Genomic DNA, 24,677 nt, shown 5'->3' on the forward strand with positions numbered 1-24,677 from the left:
GTGTGTGTGTGAGAGAGAGAGTGAGTGTGTGTGTGTGTGTGTGTGTTGAGAGAGTGAGTGTGTGTGTGTGAGAGAGAGTAAGTGTGTGTGTGTGTATGTGAGAGAGAGAGTGAGTGTGTGTAAGAGTGTGTGTAAGTGTGCGTGTGTGTGTGTGTGTGCGCGTGTGAGAGATAGCGTGTGAGTGTGGTGTGTGTGTGTGTGTGTGTGTGTGTGTGTGTGTGTGTGTGTGTGTGTGTGAGTGAGAAAGAGAGACTGAGTGAGTGTGTGTAAGTGTGTGTGTGAGAGACAGAGTGAGTGTGTGTAAGAGTGTGTGTGAGAAAGAGTGAGTGTGTGTGTGTGTGTGTGTGTGTGTGTGTGTGTGTGTGTGTGTGTGTGTGTGTGTGTGTGTGTGTGGTGTGTGTGTGTGTGGAGGAGTGTGTGTGAGAGAGAGAGAGTGTGTGTGTGTGTGTGTGTGTGTGTCTGTGTGTGTGTGTGTGTGAGAGAGAGAGAGAGAGAGAGAGAGAGGAGAGAGAGAGAGAGAGAGAGAGAGAAGAGAGAGAGAGAGAGAGAGAGAGAGAGGAGAGAGAGAGAGAGAGAGAGAGAGAGAGAGAGAGAGAGAGAGAGAGAGAGAGAGAGTGCACTCCAAATAATGCCTTGTTGAATTGACTTTAATAATATGTGGTCAGCGGTTCCTCAACAACTATATTGAGCAATTTTTACAAATAACAATTTAGTGATATGATCAAATAAACTCAAGTAAAGCACAATTACTCTGAGTAAATACAAACCATTTGAGTTTGTCAACTTATGTTCAACTGACTTTAAAAAATGAGTTAGATCTTTGTGTAACTAATAATTTTTTTTAACATTTCTTAACTTATTTTGCTGAGTTAAAACAGGGTAAAACCATATGTTGTCATAACTTATTGAACATATAATGTTTTACAGTGTATAGTGGCCAAGGCAAGGTGTCTTATTTTCATTTAGTTTAACTTGAAGTAGTAAAATAAGTAAAAGTAAAATCAAAATTTTAAAAGCATGACTAAAAGTGTAACTTAAATGAAACTGAAATATGAAATGTTAATAATGTCACAGCGCCTCACAGTGGTCAGCAGGAGTGGTCACTTTCCGGAAGAGAAATGGGTCAGCTAATGACAGGAGCGCTGCTGCTTTATCATTATAATGTGATGGATTATCTGAGGGAAAAGATTGACTGTATGGCTTTTGTTTCATCTGTACGGTTGAGGAGATAAAAATGTTCTTCCAGGTTCCTGAGTGTGACGTTTAAAGTGTTGAATTATCGCTGGAAGTGTCGAGGCTTTAGATAAGACAGACTGAGCGGGTGAAATAAAGACTTCAGCTCACTTATGAATTCATGTCTGCTAATCTTTCATTTCATCCGTCAAACAGGAACGTCAAAACATATCAGGAAGAATTTATTTCAGGAGAGTCATTCATCCCACCCTTTGGCATTAGAGAAAGCCGTCGTCATCAGAACTGATTTGAGCATTGATTAAAGGCTTTTCTCCAAGCTTCAGATGCACTGCGGAAAACTGTTCCTCTTGTTTTACTGCACAAATATCTGAACATCTAAAAATTCTTAAAACAAGAAGTATTTACTTGACAAGCAAAAGTAATTGTCTTGTTTTGGGGAAAAATAACTCAAAATGAAGAGAGTTTCTGCTTAAAATAAGATAAATAATCTGCCAATGGGGTTTGAGAAATAATCTTAATTCTGTTTGAAATTTTGTTTCTTGTTTCCGTCCCAAACAGAAATAAGATTATTTTTCTCACCCCATTGGCAGATCATTTTGCCTGTTTTAAACAAAAACTCACTTCATTTAGATTTTTTTTTTCAATGAAAGAAGAATAATTATCTTATGTTGTTTTACTGATCTAGTAAATGCATCTTGATTTAAGAATTGTTAGATATTTAGACTGGAAACAAGACAAAAATACTGAGTTAGAAGAGCATTTTCTGCAGTGTAGCGCCCTAGGACGCCGTGTCTCATTCCCCTTCTCAGGGAACCATGGTTACATTAATAACCCGAGACATTTTCAAGTTTATTTTTCGGACCCCTTTGGCAGATATGTGAGCAAAAACTCACTTCATTTTGACACATTGTTACTATTTTACTATTACATATTTTATTCAAGTTGTCCAGGATCATGCCAATTAGTTACTCCAACGTGCAGAACGAAAAACAGAGAGAGCGAGAGAAATCAATCAAACAGTTTATTCGACATTACAGAAAATGTTTGACCAATCAATGCCTGAGAATCATAATATTGCAATCTTTCTGTGTGTCACTTGCAAAAAAAAGTCACAATTAAAGAAGATTTAATGTCCACCGTATGCGCAATCAAATGTTACTTACCAGACTTTCTCATTTATTTATGCAAATTGGATCTTTGATGTGCACGCATTAGAAATGTTCCAAGTGAAATATGATTTTTTGTTCTTTTGTCTTTCTGTCTGTCTAAGCTCCGACTGAATCTCCTCTGCGGCCCAGTCTAGGTGAGTACACACACACACACACACACACACACACACACACACACACACACACACACACACACACACACACACACACACACACGCACACACACACACACACACGCACACGCACACACACTCTCTCTCTCTCTCTCTCTCACACACACACACATGCACACACACACACACACACGCATACGTACACTCTCTCTCTCTCTCTCTCTCTCTCTCTCTCTCTCTCTCTCTCTCTCTCTCACACACACACACACACACACACACACACACACACACACACACACACACACACACACACACACACACACACACACACACACACACACACACACTCACTGTTGCTCTGTGTGTTTTCTCTCATGTCTTCTGCGGATGTGTAGCTGTGGTTCATGGTGATCATGCTGTTCTCCGAGATGACTTTGAACACAGCACAGAAGAAGAGCTCAATCTCAGCCTCTGGTGAGTGACGCGCACCTCTCTCTCTGGGTGTGTTGTATTGAGTATTGAAGAATGACCCGTGGCTGATGATGGTGTGGTTGTGTCAGGTCTGACTGCAGTAACTGTGAGGTGGGAGAGCAGTGTGGAGCGCTGATGCACGGCAAAGCAGTGACCTTCTGTGAGCCCTTTGGACTGAGAGAACTGGTAATCGTCTTTTAAACAGATGTAACGAGTGAATTAGAGGCAGTTCTCGTGTCATAGTGCTGTATACTTCATATACAACATGTCCTCCAACCACCACGCCTATATAGGTCATTTGTCACTTCCTTGAAATGCAACCCATAGGAGCGTTTACTAAAGTTGTGCTCCTATCGACAATATTTTAACTCATGAAATACGACCCATAGGAGCGTTTACTAAAGTTCAGCTCCTATCGACAATATTTTAACTCATGAAATACGACACATAGGAGCGTTTACTAAAGTTGTGCTCCTATCGACAATATTTTAACTCCTGAAATACGACCCATAGGAGCGTTTACTAAAGTTGTGCTCCTATCGACAATATTTTAACTCATGAAATACGACCCATAGGAGCGTTTACTAAAGTTGTGCCCCTATCGACAATATTTTAACTCATGAAATACGACCCATAGGAGCGTTTACTAAAGTTGAGCTCCTATCGACAATATTTTAACTCATGAAATACGACCCATAGGAGCGTTTACTAAAGTTGAGCTCCTATCGACAATATTTTAACTCATGAAATACGACCCATAGGAGCGTTTACTAAAGTTGAGCTCCTATCGACAATATTTTAACTCATGAAATACAACCCATAGGAGCGTTTACTAAAGTTGTGCTCCTATCGACAATATTTTAACTCATGAAATACGACCCTTTGGAGCGTTTACTAAAGTTGAGCTCCTATCGACAATATTTTAACTCATGAAATACGACCCATAGGAGCGTTTACTAAAGTTGTGCTCCTATCGACAATATTTTAACTCATGAAATACGACCCATAGGAGCGTTTACTAAAGTTGAGCTCCTATCGACAATATTTTAACTCATGAAATACGACCCATAGGAGCGTTTACTAAAGTTGTGCCCCTACTGACAATATTTTAACTCATGAAATACGACCCATAGGAGCGTTTACTAAAGTTGTGCTCCTATCGACAATATTTTAACTCATGAAATACGACCCATAGGAGCGTTTACTAAAGTTGTGCCCCTATCGGCAATATTTTAACTCATGAAATACGACCCACAGGAGCGTTTACTAAAGTTGTGCCCCTATTGACAATATTTTAACTCATGAAATACGACCCATAGGAGCGTTTACTAAAGTTGTGCTCCTATCGACAATATTTTAACTCCTGAAATACGACCCATAGGAGCGTTTACTAAAGTTGAGCTCCTATCGACAATATTTTAACTCATGAAATACGACCCATAGGAGCGTTTACTAAAGTTGAGCTCCTATCGACAATATTTTAACTCATGAAATACGACCCATAGGAGCGTTTACTAAAGTTGTGCCCCTATCGGCAATATTTTAACTCATGAAATACGACCCATAGGAGCGTTTACTGAAGTTGAGCTCCTATCGACAATATTTTAACTCATGAAATACGACCCATAGGAGCGTTTACTAAAGTTGAGCTCCTATCGACAATATTTTAACTCATGAAATACGACGCATAGGAGCGTTTACTAAAGTTGTGCTCCTATCGACAATATTTTAACTCATGAAATACGACCCATAGGAGCGTTTACTAAAGTTGTGCTCCTATCGACAATATTTTAACTCATGAAATACGACCCATAGGAGCGTTTACTAAAGTTGTGCTCCTATCGACAATATTTTAACTCATGAAATACGACCCTTTGGAGCGTTTACTAAAGTTGAGCTCCTATCGACAATATTTTAACTCATGAAATACGACCCATAGGAGCGTTTACTAAAGTTGTGCTCCTATCGACAATATTTTAACTCATGAAATACGACCCATAGGAGCGTTTACTAAAGTTGAGCTCCTATCGACAATATTTTAACTCATGAAATACGACCCATAGGAGCGTTTACTAAAGTTGTGCCCCTATCGGCAATATTTTAACTCATGAAATACGACCCATAGGAGCGTTTACTAAAGTTGTGCTCCTATCGACAATATTTTAACTCATGAAATACGACCCATAGGAGCGTTTACTAAAGTTGTGCTCCTATCGACAATATTTTAACTCATGAAATACGACCCATAGGAGCGTTTACTAAAGTTGAGCTCCTATCGACAATATTTTAACTCATGAAATACGACCCATAGGAGCGTTTACTAAAGTTGTGCTCCTATTGACAATATTTTAACTCATGAAATACGACCCATAGGAGTGTTTACTAAAGTTGTTCCCCTTATCGACAATATTTTAACTCATGAAATACGACCTATAGGAGCGTTTACTAAAGTTGAGCTCCTATCGACAATATTTTAACTCATGAAATACGACCCATAGGAGCGCTTACTAAAGTTGAGCTCCTATCGACAATATTTTAACTCCTGAAATACGACCCATAGGAGCGTTTACTAAAGTTGAGCTCCTATCGACAATATTTTAACTCATGAAATACGACCCATAGGAGCGCTTACTAAAGTTGTGCCCCTATCGACAATATTTCAACTCATGAAATACGACCCATAGGAGCGCTTACTAAAGTTGTGCCCCTATCGACAATATTTCAACTCATGAAATACGACCCATAGGAGCGTTTACTAAAGTTGCGCCCCTATCGACAATATTTCAACTCATGAAATACGACCCATAGGAGCGTTTACTAAAGTTGCGCCCCTATCGACAATATTTCAACTCATGAAATACGACCCATAGGAGCGCTTACTAAAGTTGAGCTCCTATCGACAATATTTCAACTCATGAAATACGACCCATAGGAGCGTTTACTAAAGTTGTGCTCCTATCGACAATATTTTAACTCATGAAATACGACCCATAGGAGCGTTTACTAAAGTTGTGCTCCTATCGACAATATTTCAACTCATGAAATACGACCCATAGGAGCGTTTACTAAAGTTGTGCCCCTATCGACAATATTTCAACTCATGAAATACGACCCATAGGAGCGTTTACTAAAGTTGCGCCCCTATCGACAATATTTCAACTCATGAAATACGACCCATAGGAGCGTTTACTAAAGTTGCGCCCCTATCGACAATATTTCAACTCATGAAATACGACCCATAGGAGCGCTTACTAAAGTTGCGCCCCTATCGACAATATTTCAACTCATGAAATACGACCCATAGGAGCGTTTACTAAAGTTGTGCTCCTATCGACAATATTTCAACTCATGAAATACGACCCATAGGAGCGTTTACTAAAGTTGCGCCCCTATCGACAATATTTCAACTCATGAAATACGACCCATAGGAGCGCTTACTAAAGTTGTGCCCCTATCGACAATATTTCAACTCATGAAATACGACCCATAGGAGCGTTTACTAAAGTTGTGCCCCTATCGACAATATTTCAACTCATGAAATACGACCCATAGGAGCGCTTACTAAAGTTGTGCCCCTATCGACAATATTTCAACTCATGAAATACGACCCATAGGAGCGCTTACTAAAGTTGTGCCCCTATCGACAATATTTTAACTCATGAAATACGACCCATAGGAGCGCTTACTAAAGTTGTGCCCCTATCGACAATATTTTAACTCCTGAAATACAACCCATAGGAGCGTTTACTAAAGTTGAGCTCCTATCGACAATATTTTAACTCCTGAAATACGACCCATAGGAGCGCTTACTAAAGTTGAGCTCCTATCGACAATATTTTAACTCATGAAATACGACCCATAGGAGCGTTTACTAAAGTTGAGCCCCTATCGACAATATTTAAACTCATGAAATACGACCCATAGGAGCGTTTACTAAAGTTGAGCCCCTATCGACAATATTTTAACTCATGAAATACGACCCATAGGAGCGTTTACTAAAGTTGTGCCCCTATCGACAATATTTTAACTCATGAAATACGACCCATAGGAGCGTTTACTAAAGTTGTGCCCCTATCGACAATATTTTAACTCATGAAATACGACCCATAGGAGCGTTTACTAAAGTTGTGCCCCTATCGACAATATTTTAACTCATGAAATACGACCCATAGGAGCGTTTACTAAAGTTGTGCCCCTATCGACAATATTTTAACTCATGAAATACGACCCATAGGAGCGTTTACTAAAGTTGTGCCCCTATCGACAATATTTTAACTCATGAAATACGACCCATAGGAGCGTTTACTAAAGTTGTGCCCCTATCGACAATATTTTAACTCATGAAATACGACCCATAGGAGCGTTTACTAAAGTTGTGCCCCTATCGACAATATTTTAACTCATGAAATACGACCCATAGGAGCGTTTACTAAAGTTGTGCCCCTATCGACAATATTTTAACTCATGAAATACGACCCATAGGAGCGTTTACTAAAGTTGTGCCCCTATCGACAATATTTTAACTCATGAAATACGACCCATAGGAGCGTTTACTAAAGTTGTGCCCCTATCGACAATATTTTAACTCATGAAATACGACCCATAGGAGCGTTTACTAAAGTTGTGCCCCTATCGACAATATTTTAACTCATGAAATACGACCCATAGGAGCGTTTACTAAAGTTGTGCCCCTATCGACAATATTTTAACTCATGAAATACGACCCATAGGAGCGTTTACTAAAGTTGCGCCCCTATCGACAATATTTTAACTCATGAAATACGACCCATAGGAGCGTTTACTAAAGTTGAGCTCCTATCGACAATATTTAAACTCATGAAACACGACCCATAGGAGCGTTTACTAAAGTTGTGCCCCTATCGACAATATTTTAACTCATGAAATACGACCCATAGGAGCGTTTACTAAAGTTGAGCTCCTATCGACAATATTTTAACTCCTGAAATACGACCCATGGGAGCGTTTACTAAAGTTGTGCCCCTATCGACAATATTTTAACTCATGAAATACGACGCATGGGAGCGTTTACTAAAGTTGTGCCCCTATCGACAATATTTTAACTCATGAAATACGACCCATAGGAGCGTTTACTAAAGTTGTGCCCCTATCGACAATATTTTAACTCATGAAATACGACGCATAGGAGCGTTTACTAAAGTTGAGCTCCTATCGACAATATTTTAACTCATGAAATACGACCCATAGGAGCGTTTACTAAAGTTGTGCCCCTATCGACAATATTTTAACTCATGAAATACGACCCATAGGAGCGTTTGCTAAAGTTGAGCTCCTATCGACAATATTTTAACTCATGAAATACGACCCATAGGAGCGTTTGCTAAAGTTGAGCTCCTATCGACAATATTTTAACTCATGAAATACGACCCATAGGAGCGTTTGCTAAAGTTGAGCTCCTATCGACAATATTTTAACTCATGAAATACGACCCATAGGAGCGTTTACTAAAGTTGTGCCCCTATCGACAATATTTTAACTCATGAAATACGACCCATAGGAGCGTTTACTAAAGTTGTGCCCCTATCGACAATATTTTAACTCATGAAATACGACCCATAGGAGCGTTTACTAAAGTTGCGCCCCTATCGACAATATTTTAACTCATGAAATACGACCCATAGGAGCGTTTACTAAAGTTGTGCCTCAATCGACAATATTTAAACTCATGAAACACGACCCATAGGAGCGTTTACTAAAGTTGAGCTCCTATCGACAATATTTTAACTCATGAAATACGACCCATAGGAGCGTTTACTAAAGTTGAGCTCCTATCGACAATATTTTAACTCATGAAATACGACCCATAGGAGCGTTTACTAAAGTTGAGCTCCTATCGACAATATTTTAACTCCTGAAATACGACACATAGGAGCGTTTACTAAAGTTGAGCTCCTATCGACAATATTTTAACTCATGAAATACGACCCATAGGAGCGTTTACTAAAGTTGTGCTCCTATCGACAATATTTTAACTCATGAAATACGACCCATAGGAGCGTTTACTAAAGTTGAGCTCCTATCGACAATATTTTAACTCATGAAATACGACCCATAGGAGCGTTTACTAAAGTTGTGCTCCTATCGACAATATTTTAACTCATGAAATACGACCCATAGGAGCGTTTACTAAAGTTGAGCTCCTATCGACAATATTTTAACTCATGAAATACGACCCATAGGAGCGTTTACTAAAGTTGTGCTCCTATCGACAATATTTTAACTCATGAAATGCGACCCATAGGAGCGTTTACTAAAGTTGAGCTCCTATCGACAATATTTTAACTCATGAAATAAGACCCATAGGAGCGTTTACTAAAGTTGTGCTCCTATCGACAATATTTTAACTCATGAAATACGACCCATAGGAGCGTTTACTAAAGTTTTGCCCCTATCGACAATATTTTAACTCATGAAATACGACCCATAGGAGCGTTTACTAAAGTTGAGCTCCTATCGACAATATTTTAACTCATGAAATACGACCCATAGGAGCGTTTACTAAAGTTGTGCCCCTATCGACAATATTTTAACTCATGAAATACGACCCATAGGAGCGTTTACTAAAGTTGTGCCCCTATCGACAATATTTTAACTCCTGAAATACGACCCATAGGAGTGTTTACTAAAGTTGTGCTCCTATCGACAATATTTTAACTCCTGAAATACGACCCATAGGAGCGTTTACTATGGGTCGTATTTTATGAGTTAAAATAACTCATTTAGGGATGGGGTGGGTGTAGTCGTAAATTAAAAATATATATTTTTGCTAAATGGAATTATGACAAATGGTGGTAAAAGTCCACATTGCATTCAAATGAATACGCATTTTGATTGGTAACGACAGTCATACGTCATTTCATGACATCATGTAACATGACACTGTCATTATTTTTACACCAGCTAGATGGCGCATGACTTTAAAACGTAAATAAAGGTCGTAATAAGGTGCTTGAAAAACGACCTATCGAGTCAGGGGTTTTTGAGGACAGTTTGTAATATAGTAACACTTCACAAATGAGAAGCTCATGATTTTATCATCTCTTTTAGACCTCAGTGGCTCTGAACACGAGCACAGCATGGATCCTGCAGTTTGCTTTAGGTGAGCATCATGTCTTTCTGCACTCATACTGTAGGTCAGCGTTATCAATTCTTAGAGCCATCAAACTATATTTTCTTCCTCAGTATTTTTGTCTTGTTTTCCAGTACAAATATATAAACATTCATAAACATTCGTAATTAGATACACTATATTGCCAAAAGTATTGAGCCTGAGTTCAGGTGTGCGATCTCTTCATGGCCACAGGTGTATAACTCCAGCTCTCGGCCTGCAGACGCTTCTACACACATTAGTGAAAGAATGGGTCGCTCTCAGGAGCTCAGTGAACTCAAGCGTGGGGCCGTGATAGGCTGACACCTGTGCAATAAGTCCATTCCTGACATTTCCTCACTACTAAATATTCCACACTCAACTGTTAGTGGGATTAGAACAAAGAGGAAGCCATTGGGAACAACAGCAACTCAGCCACGAAGTGTTAAATCCCAGAGCGGGGTCAGCGCATGCTGAGGGTCACAGTGCGCAGAAGTCTCCAACTTTCTGCAGAGTCAACAGCTCCAGACCTCCAGACTTCTGTGGCCTTCAGATGAGCTCAAGAACAGCAAAGAGAGCTTCATGGAATGGGTTTCCATGGCCGAGCAGCTCATCCAAGCCTTACACGTGTGTGGCTCCTTAGTTCCAGTGAAAGGAACTCTTAATGCTTCACCAAGACATTTTGGACAATTTCATGCTCCCAACTTTGTGGGATCAGTTTGTGGACGGCCCCTTCCTGTCCCAGCATGACTGTGCTCCAGTGCACAAAGCGTCGCTCCATAAAGACATGGATGAGGAGTTTGGTGTGGAGGAACTGGACTGGCCTGCACAGAGTCCTGAGCTCAACCCGATAGAACAGCTTTGGGATGAATTAGAGCGGAGACTGAGAGCCAGGCCTTCTCGTCCAACATCAGTGCCTGACCTCACAAATGAGCTTCTAGAAGAATGGGCAAAAATCCCCATAAACACACTCCTAAACCTTGAGGGAAGCCTTCCCAGAAGAGCTGGAGCTGCTAGAGAGGGTGGGCCGACTCCATATTAAACCCCACGGGTAACAATGTGAAGCTCATGTGTGTGTAGAGGCAGCACAACACTTTGGGCAGTAAAGTGTATTTGTTCTTATTTTAAGCTAAAACACTTCAGTTTGATGCATTTTTCAGAAAGCAAGACTTAATATATTGTCTCTTTAATAACTCCAGTGATTTCTCTTCTCCAGTAAATGTATCTTGATTTAAGAATATTTAGATATTTGTGCTGGAAAACAAACCGACACACTGAAGAAGAACAGCATGTCTGTTTTCTCTCTATAAGGCTATCATGATGTGTCAGTTTGTGTTTGTGTTCCTCAGGATCTGGTTCGTGTCGGTTCAGTTACTCAGACCCAAATATCATCGTCTCTTGCGGTCTCAACTCCTCTGATGACTGGATCACCTTGGAAAAGATCAGGTTTTTACTTTATGTTAGGAAGCGTATCCCACACACTCAGATCACTACTGCTACCACACTGCAAAAAATGCTCTTCTTATTTAGTATTTTTGTCTTGTTTCTAGTCTAAATATCTAACAATTCTTAAATCAAGATGCATTTACCAGATCAGTAAAACGACATAAGATATTTTTCCTTGTTTTCTTAAACTAAATCTAAATGAAGAGAGTTTTTGCTTAAAAAACAGGCAAAATGATCTGCCAATGGGGCGAGAAAAACAATCTTATTTCTGATTGGAATCTCGTTTCTTACTTCCGTCCCAAACAGAAATAAGATTATTTTTCTCACCCCATTGGCAGATTATTTATCTTATTTAAGCAAAAACTCTCTTCATTTTGAGTTATTTTTCACAAAACAAGACAATTACTTTTGCTTGTCTAGTAAATACTTCTTGTTTTAAGAATTTTTAGATGTTTGGACTAGAAACAACACTAAGTTAGAAGAGCATGTTTCGCAGTGTGTGTGGATGGCAGAGCTCTTGTGTGTGTGTGTGTGTGTGTGTGTGTGTAGTTTTCTTCAGTGTTTTGTGTCTGTCTGCAGAGCTCCCACTAACAGCAGCACGGCGGTCCATCTTCTGCCTCTGCCGGCCGGCTGTAAAGGCGAGTCTGTGCACCTCCGCTGGAGCCAGGAGCCGCCCGCGGGGCCCGATGGCTACGAGTCCTGCTGGGGTCTGGACAATATTCTGCTTCTGAACAGTGCGGATCGGCCCACACTTCTGGAGGACAGTCTGGACCCGCTGGACACGGCCAACTGGCTCTTCTTCCCAGGAGCCACAGTCAAGGTCACACGATCAAAGAGTGCTTGATATGCAAATAAATACACTCTTAAAAGACTACAATGCAAAAAATGTTGTTTGGCTATCACCAGATCAAGCTCAATTTAAGATTGAACACTGGTCTGGGTCTGCTCTGTATTTTCTACTGAACAAGAGGCGTGATCAAGGGGCATTATTGAAATGACTGTACGCTATTGGATAGTCCTTTAACCAATCAGACCACAGGAGGCATGATCAACGGGCAATGACTCATCGCTTCTCAATCGTGTTAAACCCGCCAATAGCACGCCAGGTGGATAAGCCTGTGTGTGATTGGTTCCCCCAAAAGTGTAACAGAAGCAGTAGATACTAATGTAAAGAGTTGCAGGGCAAAATCAAAACTGGAAGATCAGGCTAGGTTTACCCAGTCCACAAAAAATGCTCTTCTTATTTAGTTTTTTTTTTTTTCCAGTCCAAATATCTAAAAATTCTTAAATCAAGATGCAATTACTAGATAAATAAAATGACATAAGATATGGTGCTTGTTTTCTGTGGAAAAATCAAAATGAAGAGAGTTTTTGCTTAAAACAGGCTACATGATCTGCCAATGGGGTGAGAAAAATAATCTTATTTCTGTTTGAGACGGAAACAAGAAACAAGATTTCAATCAGAAATAAGATTATTTTTCTCACCCCATTGGCAGATCATTTTGCCTGTTTTAAGCAAAAGCTCACTTCAGTTAGATTTCATTTTCAACAAAACAAGAAAAAATATCTTATGTTATTTTACTTATCTAGTAAATAAGTTTTTTAAATTTTATATTTAAACTAGAAACAAGACAAAAATTCTAAGCAAAAATATAATTCTAACTTAATATTTTTATCTTGTTTCTAGTTTAAATATCTTAAAATTCGTACATAAGAAACATTTACTAGACAAGTACAAATTGTCTTGTTTTGGGGGAAAATAACTCAAAATGAAGAGAGTTTTTGCTTAAAGTAAGATAAATAATCTGCCATTAAGATTATTTTTCTCACCCCATTGGCAGATTATTTATCTGATTTTAAGCAAAAACTCTCTTCATTTTGAGTTATTTTTCCCAAAAAAGACAATAGGTTGTACTTGTCTAGTAAATGTTTCTTAATGTAAGAATTTTTAGATATTTTGACTAGAAACAAGACAAAAATACTAAGTAAGAAAAGCATTTTTTGCAGTGTGTGAACTAAATGTAATGTTTTTAGGCACTTGATTAACACATTACATGAGGATGTTTTATATTTATTTATAATTTATATTAAATGCAACTAGTTGTGTTTTTTGACCCAATTAAGTACATCGTTGTGCTTTAGTATGTTAGTAAACACATCCAGTTCAGTATCTGGTATGACGGGGTCAGAGTGTGTGTGTGTGTGTGTGTGTGTGTGTGTGTGTGTGTGTGTGTGTGTGTGTGTGTGTCTTTGACAGGCTCATTTCTTACCCTGCAGCTGCTTCTCTTTACCCCATGGATGAACTGAGGCAGAGGCTGATTTCTTCACCGCCGGCACTTTATTTATCTGACATGGAGAGGTCTCAGTTTTGTCAGAAGCCTCTGTAACACTTCCTCTGGATTTCTTCAACAGCATGCGTGTCAGTCAGAGGGAAACTCCTTGTACTTCCATGGAGGAGAAGGATTGGAGCACAGCTTCGCCTCCACGCGCGACATCGACCTGCACCGCGAAGAGGGCCGCAGTTACTGGGAGGAAGACTTCGAGAGTCCACTGAGTGGGTAAGTCTTATGATCATACGCAAATAATACTGGCATTCATGCACTGCACTCGCAACCAAATCAATCCAAAATAACAGCCAATCAGAAGAGAGTGTGGGGGCGGAGTTTCAATGCAAACACACTGCACTCACAACTAAATCAATCACAGCCAATCAGAAGAGTGTGTGGGCGGAGTCTCACTGCAAACACACTGCACTCACAACTAAATCAATCACAGCCAATCAGAAGAGTGTGTGGGCGGAGTCTCACTGCAAACACACTGCACTCACAACTAAATCAATCACAGCCAATCAGAAGAGTGTGTGGGCGGAGTCTCACTGCAAACACACTGCACTCACAACTAAATCAATCACAGCCAATCAGAAGAGTGTGTGGGCGGAGTCTCACTGCAAACACACTGCACTCACAACTAAATCAATCACAGCCAATCAGAAGAGTGTGTGGGCGGAGTCTCTCTGCAAACACACTGCACTCAACCAAATCAATCCAAACTAACACCATGTATAACAACAAATTAAGTTGTCACCCCATCTGAGCTGAAACTGTGTGTGTGTGTGTGTGTGTGTGTGTGTACTCCAGGTGGGAGGTGGATGGAGCGGTGTATGGAGCTCAGTGTGGGGAGGTGGAGTCTGGATCATCGCTCGTCTTCCTCAGAGATGGACCGAGGAAGGTTTGCACTCCATACCTGAACACCAGCGCTTACGGGAACCTGCGATTCCACTTCACCATGGGTACGTCTTGCTCTAACACTTCGTGCACATTATCTTGCCCCTGAGTATGTGTTCAGCGTCGGCCTCTGTGTGTTCATTGCAGGGGCTGGAGACTGCGACCCTGGAGAGTCCAGCAAGAATAATGTGGTCCTTTTTGGCCACTCAGAGGGCAGAAAAGATCACGTGATCCTGGACACACTGCCATACTCAGCCTACAGGGTAAAGATCAGGAGTCTATGTACAGCTTTAGTTAAAGAGCACCTATACTGTGCTTCCCCAGCTGTCTGTGGGAAAACCTGCTCTAGTAGAGCTAGAAACACAACAGCAAGGCATAATAGGTCCTCTTTAACCCTTAAATGCATGACTGTTTCACCAAACATTCTTACATATTCGTGACGAATGTGTGAAGGTGTAACCGTTGTGTTGTGTTTGTAAGAGAGAAAAAAACCTAAAAGTTTACAACTCCTACAAGATTTTTCTCTGTGACTCTATGCTCTACAGATACTACTTTCACTCTCACACGTGTTCAGGTGTTTTGCTCCAAACATACCTTCAGTTCTTGAGCACATCCATCATCAGTGACACTACTATCTGATAGTGTTCGGTTCTTGCTCTCTGCTGTAAATCGCTGAGCCATTTCAAGTTTAGCAGATTATAATCATTATAGTTTTGTTTTCGTCAATTATAATTGTATTATCTTTTTCTTGTTATATTGTTTAAAATGGATTGATTGAGGAATACTAAGAAGGTAGATGTCTAATTTTTGATAATGAATGAGTAGGAGGAGGAGGGTAGTGAATGGCGTCTCGGGCCGCTAACGACTCGAGGTATGCATTTAAGGATTAAAGTAGCCATTTTCAAGAGTTGCGTGTTCATTGGTATGTGTGGTGCTTCTCTTTCCTCTGATGTCTCATTGATTCAGACGTCCTCGACATCTCTTTGCTCTTTGCAGACTCCTACAGTTGTCTCCGTTGGTTTGCCCACAGACCTACAGACTCCGGCCACTCAGTTCTGTCTGGAGCAGAAGTCTCATGGCGGGCCGAACCGTCACGTCTGGGCTCTGGACTTCCTGCAGCTGCTGCCGGTTCTGCCCGGAGCAAACACACACCTGGTCCAGTTCTCCGTCAACCTCGGCTGCGGCGCATATCAGCCGGCCAACAGGTGCTCTCTCACCCAAACTCATCATGCCATTCCCACCGATCCTCTGTGGAACACAACAGCACATATACACTCACCTAAAGGATTATTAGGAACACCTGTTCAAATTCTCATTAATGCAGTTATCTAATCAGCCAATCACATGGCAGTTCTTCAGTGCATTTAGGGGTGTGGTCCTGGTTAAGAAAATCTCCTGAACTCCAAACTGAATGTCAGAATGGGAAAGAAAGGTGATTTAAGCCGTTTTGAGCGTGGCATGGTTGTTGGTGCCAGACGGGCCGGTCTGAGTATTTCACAATCTGCTCAGTTACTGGGATTTACACACACAACCATTTCTAGGGTTTACAGAGAATGGTGTGAAAAGGGAAGAGCATCCAGTCTGCAGCAGTCCTGTGGGAGAAAATGCATTGCTGATGCTCGAGGTCAGAGGAGAATGGGCCGACTGATTCAAGCTGATAGAAGAGCAACTTTGACTGAAATAACCACTCGTTACAACCGAGGTATGCAGCAAAGCATTTGTGAAGCCACAACACACACAACCTTGAGGCGGATGGGCTACAACAGCAGAAGACCCCACCGGGTACCACTCATCTCCACCACAAATAGGAAAAAGAGGCGACAATTTGCACAAGCTCACCAAAATTGGACAGTTGAAGACTGGAAAAATGTCACCAGATCTCAACCCAATAGAGCATCTTAGGGATGTGGTGGAACAGGAGCTTCGTGCCCTGGATGTGCATCCCACAAATCTCCATCAACTGCAAGATGCTCTCCTATCAATATGGGCCGACATTTCTAAAGAATGCTTTCAGCAGCTTGTTGATCAATGCCACGGAGAATTAAGGCAGTTCTGAAGGTGAAAGGGGGTCAAACACAGTATTAGTGTGTGTTCCTAATAATCCTTTAGCTGAGTGTATTTAAGACCAGTGGGGTCCCAATAACACTGAACAGAATAAGACTGAGACATCTTACATAACTGAAGAGATGAAGTCATACAATAGGTCTGAAAGAAACCATTAAATGATGAAGGAAGGAGGGAATAACACTTTGATATGAAAACAGCCTCTAATTAGATCCTCACTTTTGACTAAAATGAATAGAATAGAATAGAATAGAATAGAATAGAATAGAATAGAATAGAATAGAATAGAATAGAATAGAATAGAATAGAATAGAACAGAATAGAATAGAATAGAATAGAATAGAATAGAATAGAATAGAATAGAATAGAACTTGAGACTTGAACAGAAGTTGTTGTTTGTGCATCTTTGTGTGTGTGTATGTGTGTGTGTAGTTGATGAGGGTTAGTATCAGTACAGACAGAGGACAAACAGCAACTAAAGCATGATCTACACTTTAATAATAAAAGCATTAAAGATGTTTGATCTCCCTTCTTCATCACAGCATCAATCTGGAGTTCTCAACAAATCAGGGCCGCTCGTGGTCACTTCTGCACACCGAGTGTCTTCCTGAGCTGTGTGTTGGCTCACATCTGCCACACAGCAGCATCTACTCCTCAGAGAACTACAGCGGGTCAGTGCGTGTGTGTGTGTGTGTGTGTGTGTGTGTGTGTGTGTGTGTGTGTGTGTGTGTGTGGTCATGACAGCAGGGTTTAATCTCACTGTGTGTCTGCAGCTGGACCAGGATCACGATTCCTCTGCCCAACGCTGCGCTCACTGAAAGCACTCGCTTTCGCTGGAGACAGACCGCTGTGGGAACCAGCAACATGTGGGCCATCGACAACGGTAAGAGCCAATCACATTTAGCTCAGATTCAGACACAGCCAATCACAGCTCACAGTCACTGCTGAAAGTCAGAACATGAAGAGCAGAGGATTGGGACGCTTAACCAGCTGACAGGGAACACTCTCAATCAATCAATTAATCAATCAATCAATCAATCAATCAATCAATCAATCAATCAATCAATCAATCAATCAATCAATCAATCAATCAATCAATCAATAATTATTATTTTTTTATTATAAACCAACAACAAAAGAATACACAAACTGCCACAGCAACTGCTAAAAATGAAAAGCCCGTCTAAATAAATATGTTTTAAGCTTAACCTTAAAGACACCCATGTCGGTGATTGTATGTATCGTGAACTAATAAAAGCATGAATAGCTTTCTCAAGGTTCGGAACGTTTTAAAAAAGTTTTGACCTTGGCCAATAGATGTAGCTGAAAAAAACTAGCTTTAACCAACACTGTCAATTTGTTTGTCAAGTTTTAGGCTACTATCAAAAGTCACACCAAGATTTCTGATAGTCAATCTAAGCTTTGAAGTTAGCATATTAAGTTCAGAGGTTGCAGACTCACCAAATAAAATATATTCAGTTTTTTCTTCATTCAAGTTTTGTGCTGCAAACATAATTTAATATCCTAAATGCACGCAATAAGTGACCCTACTGCGTCTGTGTTTTTTGGACTCATAGGCAAATAAATCTGCAAATCATCAGCATAGCAGTGATTAGCTATGTTATGCCTTGCTATGATGGATCCAAGAGGCATTCATGATCCAGATCGCGTGTCAAACTGCGGAAATCATGTGAGATTGGCGATCCGAATCATGAGTCAATTCTCTGATTCATAACCGTTTAAATCTTTATTTGAGGATTGAACACAAACGCGGAAGAGAAGCCAATGCTGAATAAAGTCGTAGTTTTTGTTATTTTTGGACCCAAATGTATTTTGGATGCTTCAAGAGACTCTAATTAACCCACTGATGTCTCATATGGACTACTGTGATGATGTTTTTATTCCCTTTCTGAGAAGGGACTGTCTACCGTAAATACATTCAATGGAGGAACAGAAAAGCTCTCGGACTAAATATAAATGATCTTAATCTGTGTTCCAAAGATGAACGGAGGTCTTACGGGTGTGGAGCAACATTAGTACTGTGATTCAGTGGTTCTCGTCATATTTGACCAACAGAAACTTTTCTGTAGTGATTGGGAACTCGTCCTCTTCTAGAGGAGTGCCACAAGGCTCTATCCTCAGGCCGGTTTTATTTTTTGCTTTATATAACTCTCTGGCTAAATATAAAATATCTTAAACTGTGTGTGAAGATGAACGGAGGTCTTACGGGTGCGGAGGGACATTAGGGAGAGGAGTTAATGACTGACATTTCATTATGGCGTGAACTAACCCTTTAATGCCAACATAGTGATTAAGGCGAGACAGAAGGATTGCGTGGTCCACTGTATCAAAGGCTGCCGTCAGATCAAGTAGCACTAAAATAACCGGGCTCTTGACATCAACAAAACGAGTTATATCGTTGCGTACCTTTAACATTGCAGACTCTGTTATGAACAAACATTGCTCCTGTAACATTAATAGAATATTGTTTTTTTTAATTAATGGATATTTTAATTGACACACTGTTGACGCTGGATGTCGTGTGTGTTCCAGTGTATATCGGACCGTCCTGTCTGCGCTTCTGCTCTGGGAGAGGACACTGCTCACGCACCGGCTGCAAGTATGACTGCGCTTCAGTCCACACACTCTTTTACTTTGAAAACTCCTTACAGGAAGATGTGTTCTTTATCTTCTCTTCAGGTGTGATCCTGGTTTCAGTGGGCCTGCGTGTGAGCTGGCGTCTCAGACCTTCCCTGCGTTTCTGTCCGAGAGTTTCTCCAGCGTCCGGCTGTCGTCCTATCACAGCTTCTCCTCACTGCGCGGGGCAGAGGTCAGCTTCGCCTGCGGAGTCCTGGCCAGTGGGAAAGCTCTGGTGTTCAACAGAGACAGTAGAAGACACATCATTACAACTCCACTGGACAGCTCACAGGCCAGGTACACACACACACACACACACACACACACACACACACACACACACACACACACACACACACACACACACACACACACACACACACACACACACACACACACACACACACACACACACACACACACACACACACACACACACCTGTATATGGTTAGGGTTTTGTGTTTGTATGGTTCTTGGTTCTCTATCCCACTGCCATATAGTGCAATTTGTTCAATTATTGCTTTTAGGATTTTTAGCCAGGTGTGAATTGGCATTTCATGTGGAATTGTATTTTGAATCATGTTGAAGACCCTCATTAGCTTTGCTTTCAGCGCAATCACAGCCAGATTGAAGTTCCCTGCTGAGTTTTACTCAGTTTTAGTTCTAGAGGGGTGTATTCATGTGTGTGCCGGAGGACCTGGTTTCCTGCTCGGAAGATGTATTTATTTTCCCCACACCTGGATCTATATTGAAAAATCATTGTTTTAGTTTTTGCAAGGTTAATGTTAAGAGCCCACGTCTGACTGAATGGCTCTATGATGTTGAGGAGCTGTTGTATCCTCTCTGTAGTTTTAGACAGAAGGACTAAATCATCTAAAAAGACGAGACATCTGATCTCTGATTCAGCCAGGATTGGGCCAGGGGCGGTCGAGTTATTTAATGCTTTGGCTAATTCATTTATATAAATGTTAAATGGAGTGAGGCTCAATGGACAGCCTTGTCTGACTCCTCAGTTTTGGGAGAAAAATTCTGTTTGTTTGTTCCCTATTTTTACAACACATGTTGTTTTTCTACATGATGCTGATCAAATCAAATATTTTCCATTTAGTCCCATTTTCCTGTAGTTTTAGGAAGAGTCCTCACATCATCATGCGAAAAGAAAGCCTTCTCATAGTCAACAAAGCAAGCAAAGACTTTGGATTTGTTCTGTATACATATTAATTAATGATTGTGTAGAATGTGAAGAATCTCTCTCTCTCTCTCTCTCTCTCTCTCTCTCTCTCTCTCTCTCTCTCTCTCTCTCTCTCTCTCTCTCTCTCTCTCTCTCTCTCTCTCTCTCTCTCTCTCTCTCTCTCTCTCTCTCTCTCTCTCTCTCTCTCTCTCTCTCAGGTATCTACAGTTCACTCTCAGGCTGGGCAGCCGCAGCACCTCCAGCTCGTGTCCTGCTCCTGATCAGCCAGGTGAAGGTGTGCTCCTGCATTACTCCTCCGATAACGCCATCACCTGGACTCTGCTGCAGCATTACGCCTATCAGGGCTTCCACGAGCCCAGGTGCGTCACACTGAACACAGGAAAATAACAATCACTGATCAAACTTCATCAAATATGAGCTCTAAAACAATACAGTCATTATTCAGACCAATCTAGTTCAAGTTTTATTTTAATTGGATTGTGCAGTCAATCAATAATATTGCTGAATATTAAGTGTTTAACCCTTTTTCAAAAAGGGTTACACTTTATTTTGAAGGTCCACCTGCTTTAAGTAACTGCAAGTACAGGTCAACTTATTCTACTAACCCGACCCTAACAGTACACTAATACTCTAATGAAAGTGAGAGTTCCACCACATCCCAAATATGCTCTATTGGGTTGGGATCTGGTGACTGTGGCGGCATTTTTAGTTCAGTCAACTCATTGTCATGTTCAAGACAAGTTTTTGTGACATGGTGCATTATCCTGCTGGAGGTAGCCATCAGAGGATGGGCACATGGTGGTCATAAAGGGATGGACATGGTCAGAAACAATGCTCAGGTAGGCCGAGGCATTTAAACGATGCCCAATTGGCACTAAGGGGCCTAAAGTGTGACAAGAAAACATCCCCACACCATTACACCACCACCACCAGCCTGCACAGTGGGAACAAGGCATGATGGATCCATGTTCTCATTCTGTTTACGCCAAATTCTGACTCTACCACCTGAATGTCTCAACAGAAATCGAGACTCATCAGACCAGGCAACATTTTTCCAGTCTTCAACTGTCCAATTTTGGTGAGCTCCTGCAAATTGTCGCCTCTTTTTCCTATTTGTAGTGGAGATGAGTGGTGCCCGGTGGGGTCTTCTGCTGGTGTAGCCCATCTGCCTCAAGGTTGTGTGTGTTGTGGCTTCACAAATGCTTTGCTGCATACCTCGGTTGTAACGAGTGGTTATTTCAGTCAAAGTTGCTCTTCTATCAGCTTGAATCAGTCGGCCCATTCTCCTCTGACCTCGAGCATCAACAAGGCATTTTTGCCCACAGGGATGTTTTTCCCTTTTCACACCATTCTTTGTAAACCCTAGAAATGGTTGTGTGTGAAAATCCCAGTAACTGAGCAGATTGTGAAATACTCAGACCGGCCCGTCTGGCACCAACAACCATGCCACGCTCAAAATTGCTCAAATCGCCTTTCTTTCCCATTCTGACATTCAGTTTGGAGTTCAGGAGATTGTCTTGACCAAGACCACACCCCTAAATGCATTGAAACAACTGCCATGGGATTGGTTGATTAGATAATTGCATTAATGAGAAATTGAACAGGTGTTCCTAATAAACCTTTAGGTGAGTGTAAGTCAGAGATGTGTTGTGTGATCAGTGTGTTGAGGCTTCAGCTGTTCTCTCAGGATCGTCTCTGTGGAACTTCCTCCCGGGGCCCGTAAGTTCGGGGTCCAGTTCCGCTGGTGGCAGCCGTACCATTCTGGCCGCGGACAGGACGTCTGGGCTGTGGATGAGATCAGCATGACCTCTGTCCTCTTCAACATCATCAGCCTGGACTTCAGTAATGTGTTAGATGTGACTCAGAGCCTGGGCTTCTATCTGGGGAACGTGCAGCCATACTGCCAGCACGACTGGACTCTCAGGTACGGCTCCATGTGTGTCGCGCCGCCTCTATTCATCTGCATTCACATTACTCGTCTTTTAGTTTGCACTTTAATCAGCATCAATCATTTGAGCCAGGCGGTTATCATTATCATCAGGGATCCCCATCCTAAAATTTAAAAGAAAGCTAGTATTTATTTTCATGTAGATTCAATAGTGTTCTATATTAAAACTCTAGGGCTTTTGACTTCTATGGACAAGCAAAGGGATGGAAAATTGCTTTTGTGTGCAGCGCGAAAAACGGCAGAATATTCCTGCAATTAAAGTGTTAGTTAAACCAAAAATGTAAATTGTGTGATTAATTCCTCCTGTGGTTGGACAACCGTCAGACCTCCGTTCATCTTCACACACAGATGAAGATATTAGTGTTGAAATCCGATGGCTCAGAAAGGCCTAGACTTTGGCGATCCGAATCATGAATCGATTCACTGATTCAAAACCATAAGGATCTTTGTTTTGAAATCGGCCATCAATTATATAAGTTGTTATTTAATTTTTTTGCACACAAAAACTATTCTCGCCCCTTCATAAAACTATTGTAGAGCCGCTGTAGTGAGATGGGCTTTGTAACGACGTCTTTAGTGCCTTTATGGGTCTTGAGAGAGGAAATGACATTGGTGTCAATGAAGGCCTTTCTGAGCCATCGGATTTCAACACTAATATCTTCATCTGTGTGTGAAGATGAGCGGAGGTCTGATGGCTGTCCAACCACAGGAGGAATTAATCACACAATTTACATTTTTGGCTGAACTAACCCTTTAATAATGCATTGATATCCAAACAGTGCAAGCTCTTCCCTTCGGAGCCGGTTCGGAATGACAGTCTAAGCCTCAATAGTGCATATATTTGCTCAGTTTTTCAGGCGATCACGGCTCGGCCTCCAGCATTCGCTATGTGGAGACGCAGTCAATGCAGATTGGCGCGTCCTACATGATCCAATTCTCACTGGTCATGGGCTGCGGACGGGAGCCTTCGCCGCACATCGACACTCAGGTTCGGCTGGAGTTCTCCACCAATCATGGCTTAACTTGGCATCTTGTCAAAGAGGTGAGAACACCAACATGTACTCTAAAGCAAAGGACCTAAATTCACCAGAGTATTTCCATGTTTTTGTGATTTGAAGTATGATGTAGATACCATGATAATCAATGCTTACACACTGCAATAAAGCTCTTCTTACTTAGTAATTTTGTCTTGTTTCTGGTCTAAATATCTATCAATTCTTAAATCAAGATGGATTGACTAGATTCTTTAATCAAGATGGATTGGCAAAATGATCTGCCATTGGGGGGAGAAAAATAATCTTATTTCTGATTGAATTTTTGTTTCTTGTTTCCGTCCCAAACAGAAATAAGATTATTTTTCTCACCCCATTGGCAGATCATTTTGCTTGTTTTAAGCAAAAACTTACTTCACTTTGATATTTTCCCCAGAAAACAAGAAAAATATGTCATTTGACTTCTCTAGTAAATGCAGCTTGATTTAAGAATATTTAGATATATGGACTAGAAAGAAGCAAAAAAATACTAAATAAGAAGAGCATTTTTTTCAGTGTAAATTCACCAGTGTCACTGTGTTTTTGTGATTAGGAGTATGATGTAAATACCATGACAATCACTGCTTACAGTACAGGTGTTCACTGAGTCTTAGTACCTCCATGGCACTTTTTGTAAGGATTGGAGGACAGTTATAACTCAGATTATGGATTATTCTTTGAGAAAGCACTGGGTGTTTGAGGTGTTTATCTCCTGGTTTGTTGGTGTAGGCCTGTCTGCCGGGCATGCCGAGCTGCTCTGAGTTCACTGCCTCCAGCGTCTATCATCCATCTGAGTTCACAGACTGGAGACGGATCACGCTTCCCCTGCCTTACAAGACCTGGTGAGACACAAACCACATGCTGAGAATTTCATTATTACATTATTAAACATGCATGTTTTTTATATCCCTGAAATGCCTCCGTTGTAGTCTTGAGAGAGCAGAGGCGGACAGAGTACACAGCTTCATTACTTGAGTAAAAGTACATATACCCCTTGCTAAATTTTACTCAAGTACTAGTAAAAATACTACAGTCAGATGTCTACTTAAGTAAATTACTGA

The 24,677-nt window shown here is 41.0% G+C and overlaps 1 protein-coding gene across 1 annotated transcript in view; it reads left to right on the forward strand.

The window, feature by feature from the left end:
* The window catches only part of LOC137043281 (reelin-like), a 176,033-nt gene that overhangs the window by 91,253 nt on the left and 60,103 nt on the right, over positions 1-24,677 (forward strand). Inside the window, exons 5-22 of the mRNA XM_067419486.1 lie at positions 2,465-2,497; positions 2,872-2,950; positions 3,037-3,133; positions 10,034-10,085; positions 11,423-11,519; positions 12,099-12,339; positions 13,932-14,077; positions 14,657-14,808; positions 14,891-15,006; positions 15,740-15,948; positions 17,350-17,478; positions 17,581-17,690; positions 19,361-19,427; positions 19,508-19,741; positions 20,835-20,996; positions 22,325-22,561; positions 23,435-23,627; positions 24,346-24,458. Coding sequence (XP_067275587.1) covers positions 2,465-2,497; positions 2,872-2,950; positions 3,037-3,133; positions 10,034-10,085; positions 11,423-11,519; positions 12,099-12,339; positions 13,932-14,077; positions 14,657-14,808; positions 14,891-15,006; positions 15,740-15,948; positions 17,350-17,478; positions 17,581-17,690; positions 19,361-19,427; positions 19,508-19,741; positions 20,835-20,996; positions 22,325-22,561; positions 23,435-23,627; positions 24,346-24,458 — 2,467 coding nt within the window. The remainder of the gene's footprint in view (positions 1-2,464; positions 2,498-2,871; positions 2,951-3,036; positions 3,134-10,033; positions 10,086-11,422; positions 11,520-12,098; positions 12,340-13,931; positions 14,078-14,656; positions 14,809-14,890; positions 15,007-15,739; positions 15,949-17,349; positions 17,479-17,580; positions 17,691-19,360; positions 19,428-19,507; positions 19,742-20,834; positions 20,997-22,324; positions 22,562-23,434; positions 23,628-24,345; positions 24,459-24,677) is intronic.

This window comes from Pseudorasbora parva, chromosome 16, assembly GCF_024679245.1.
Source record: "Pseudorasbora parva isolate DD20220531a chromosome 16, ASM2467924v1, whole genome shotgun sequence".
Taxonomy (NCBI): domain Eukaryota; kingdom Metazoa; phylum Chordata; class Actinopteri; order Cypriniformes; family Gobionidae; genus Pseudorasbora; species Pseudorasbora parva.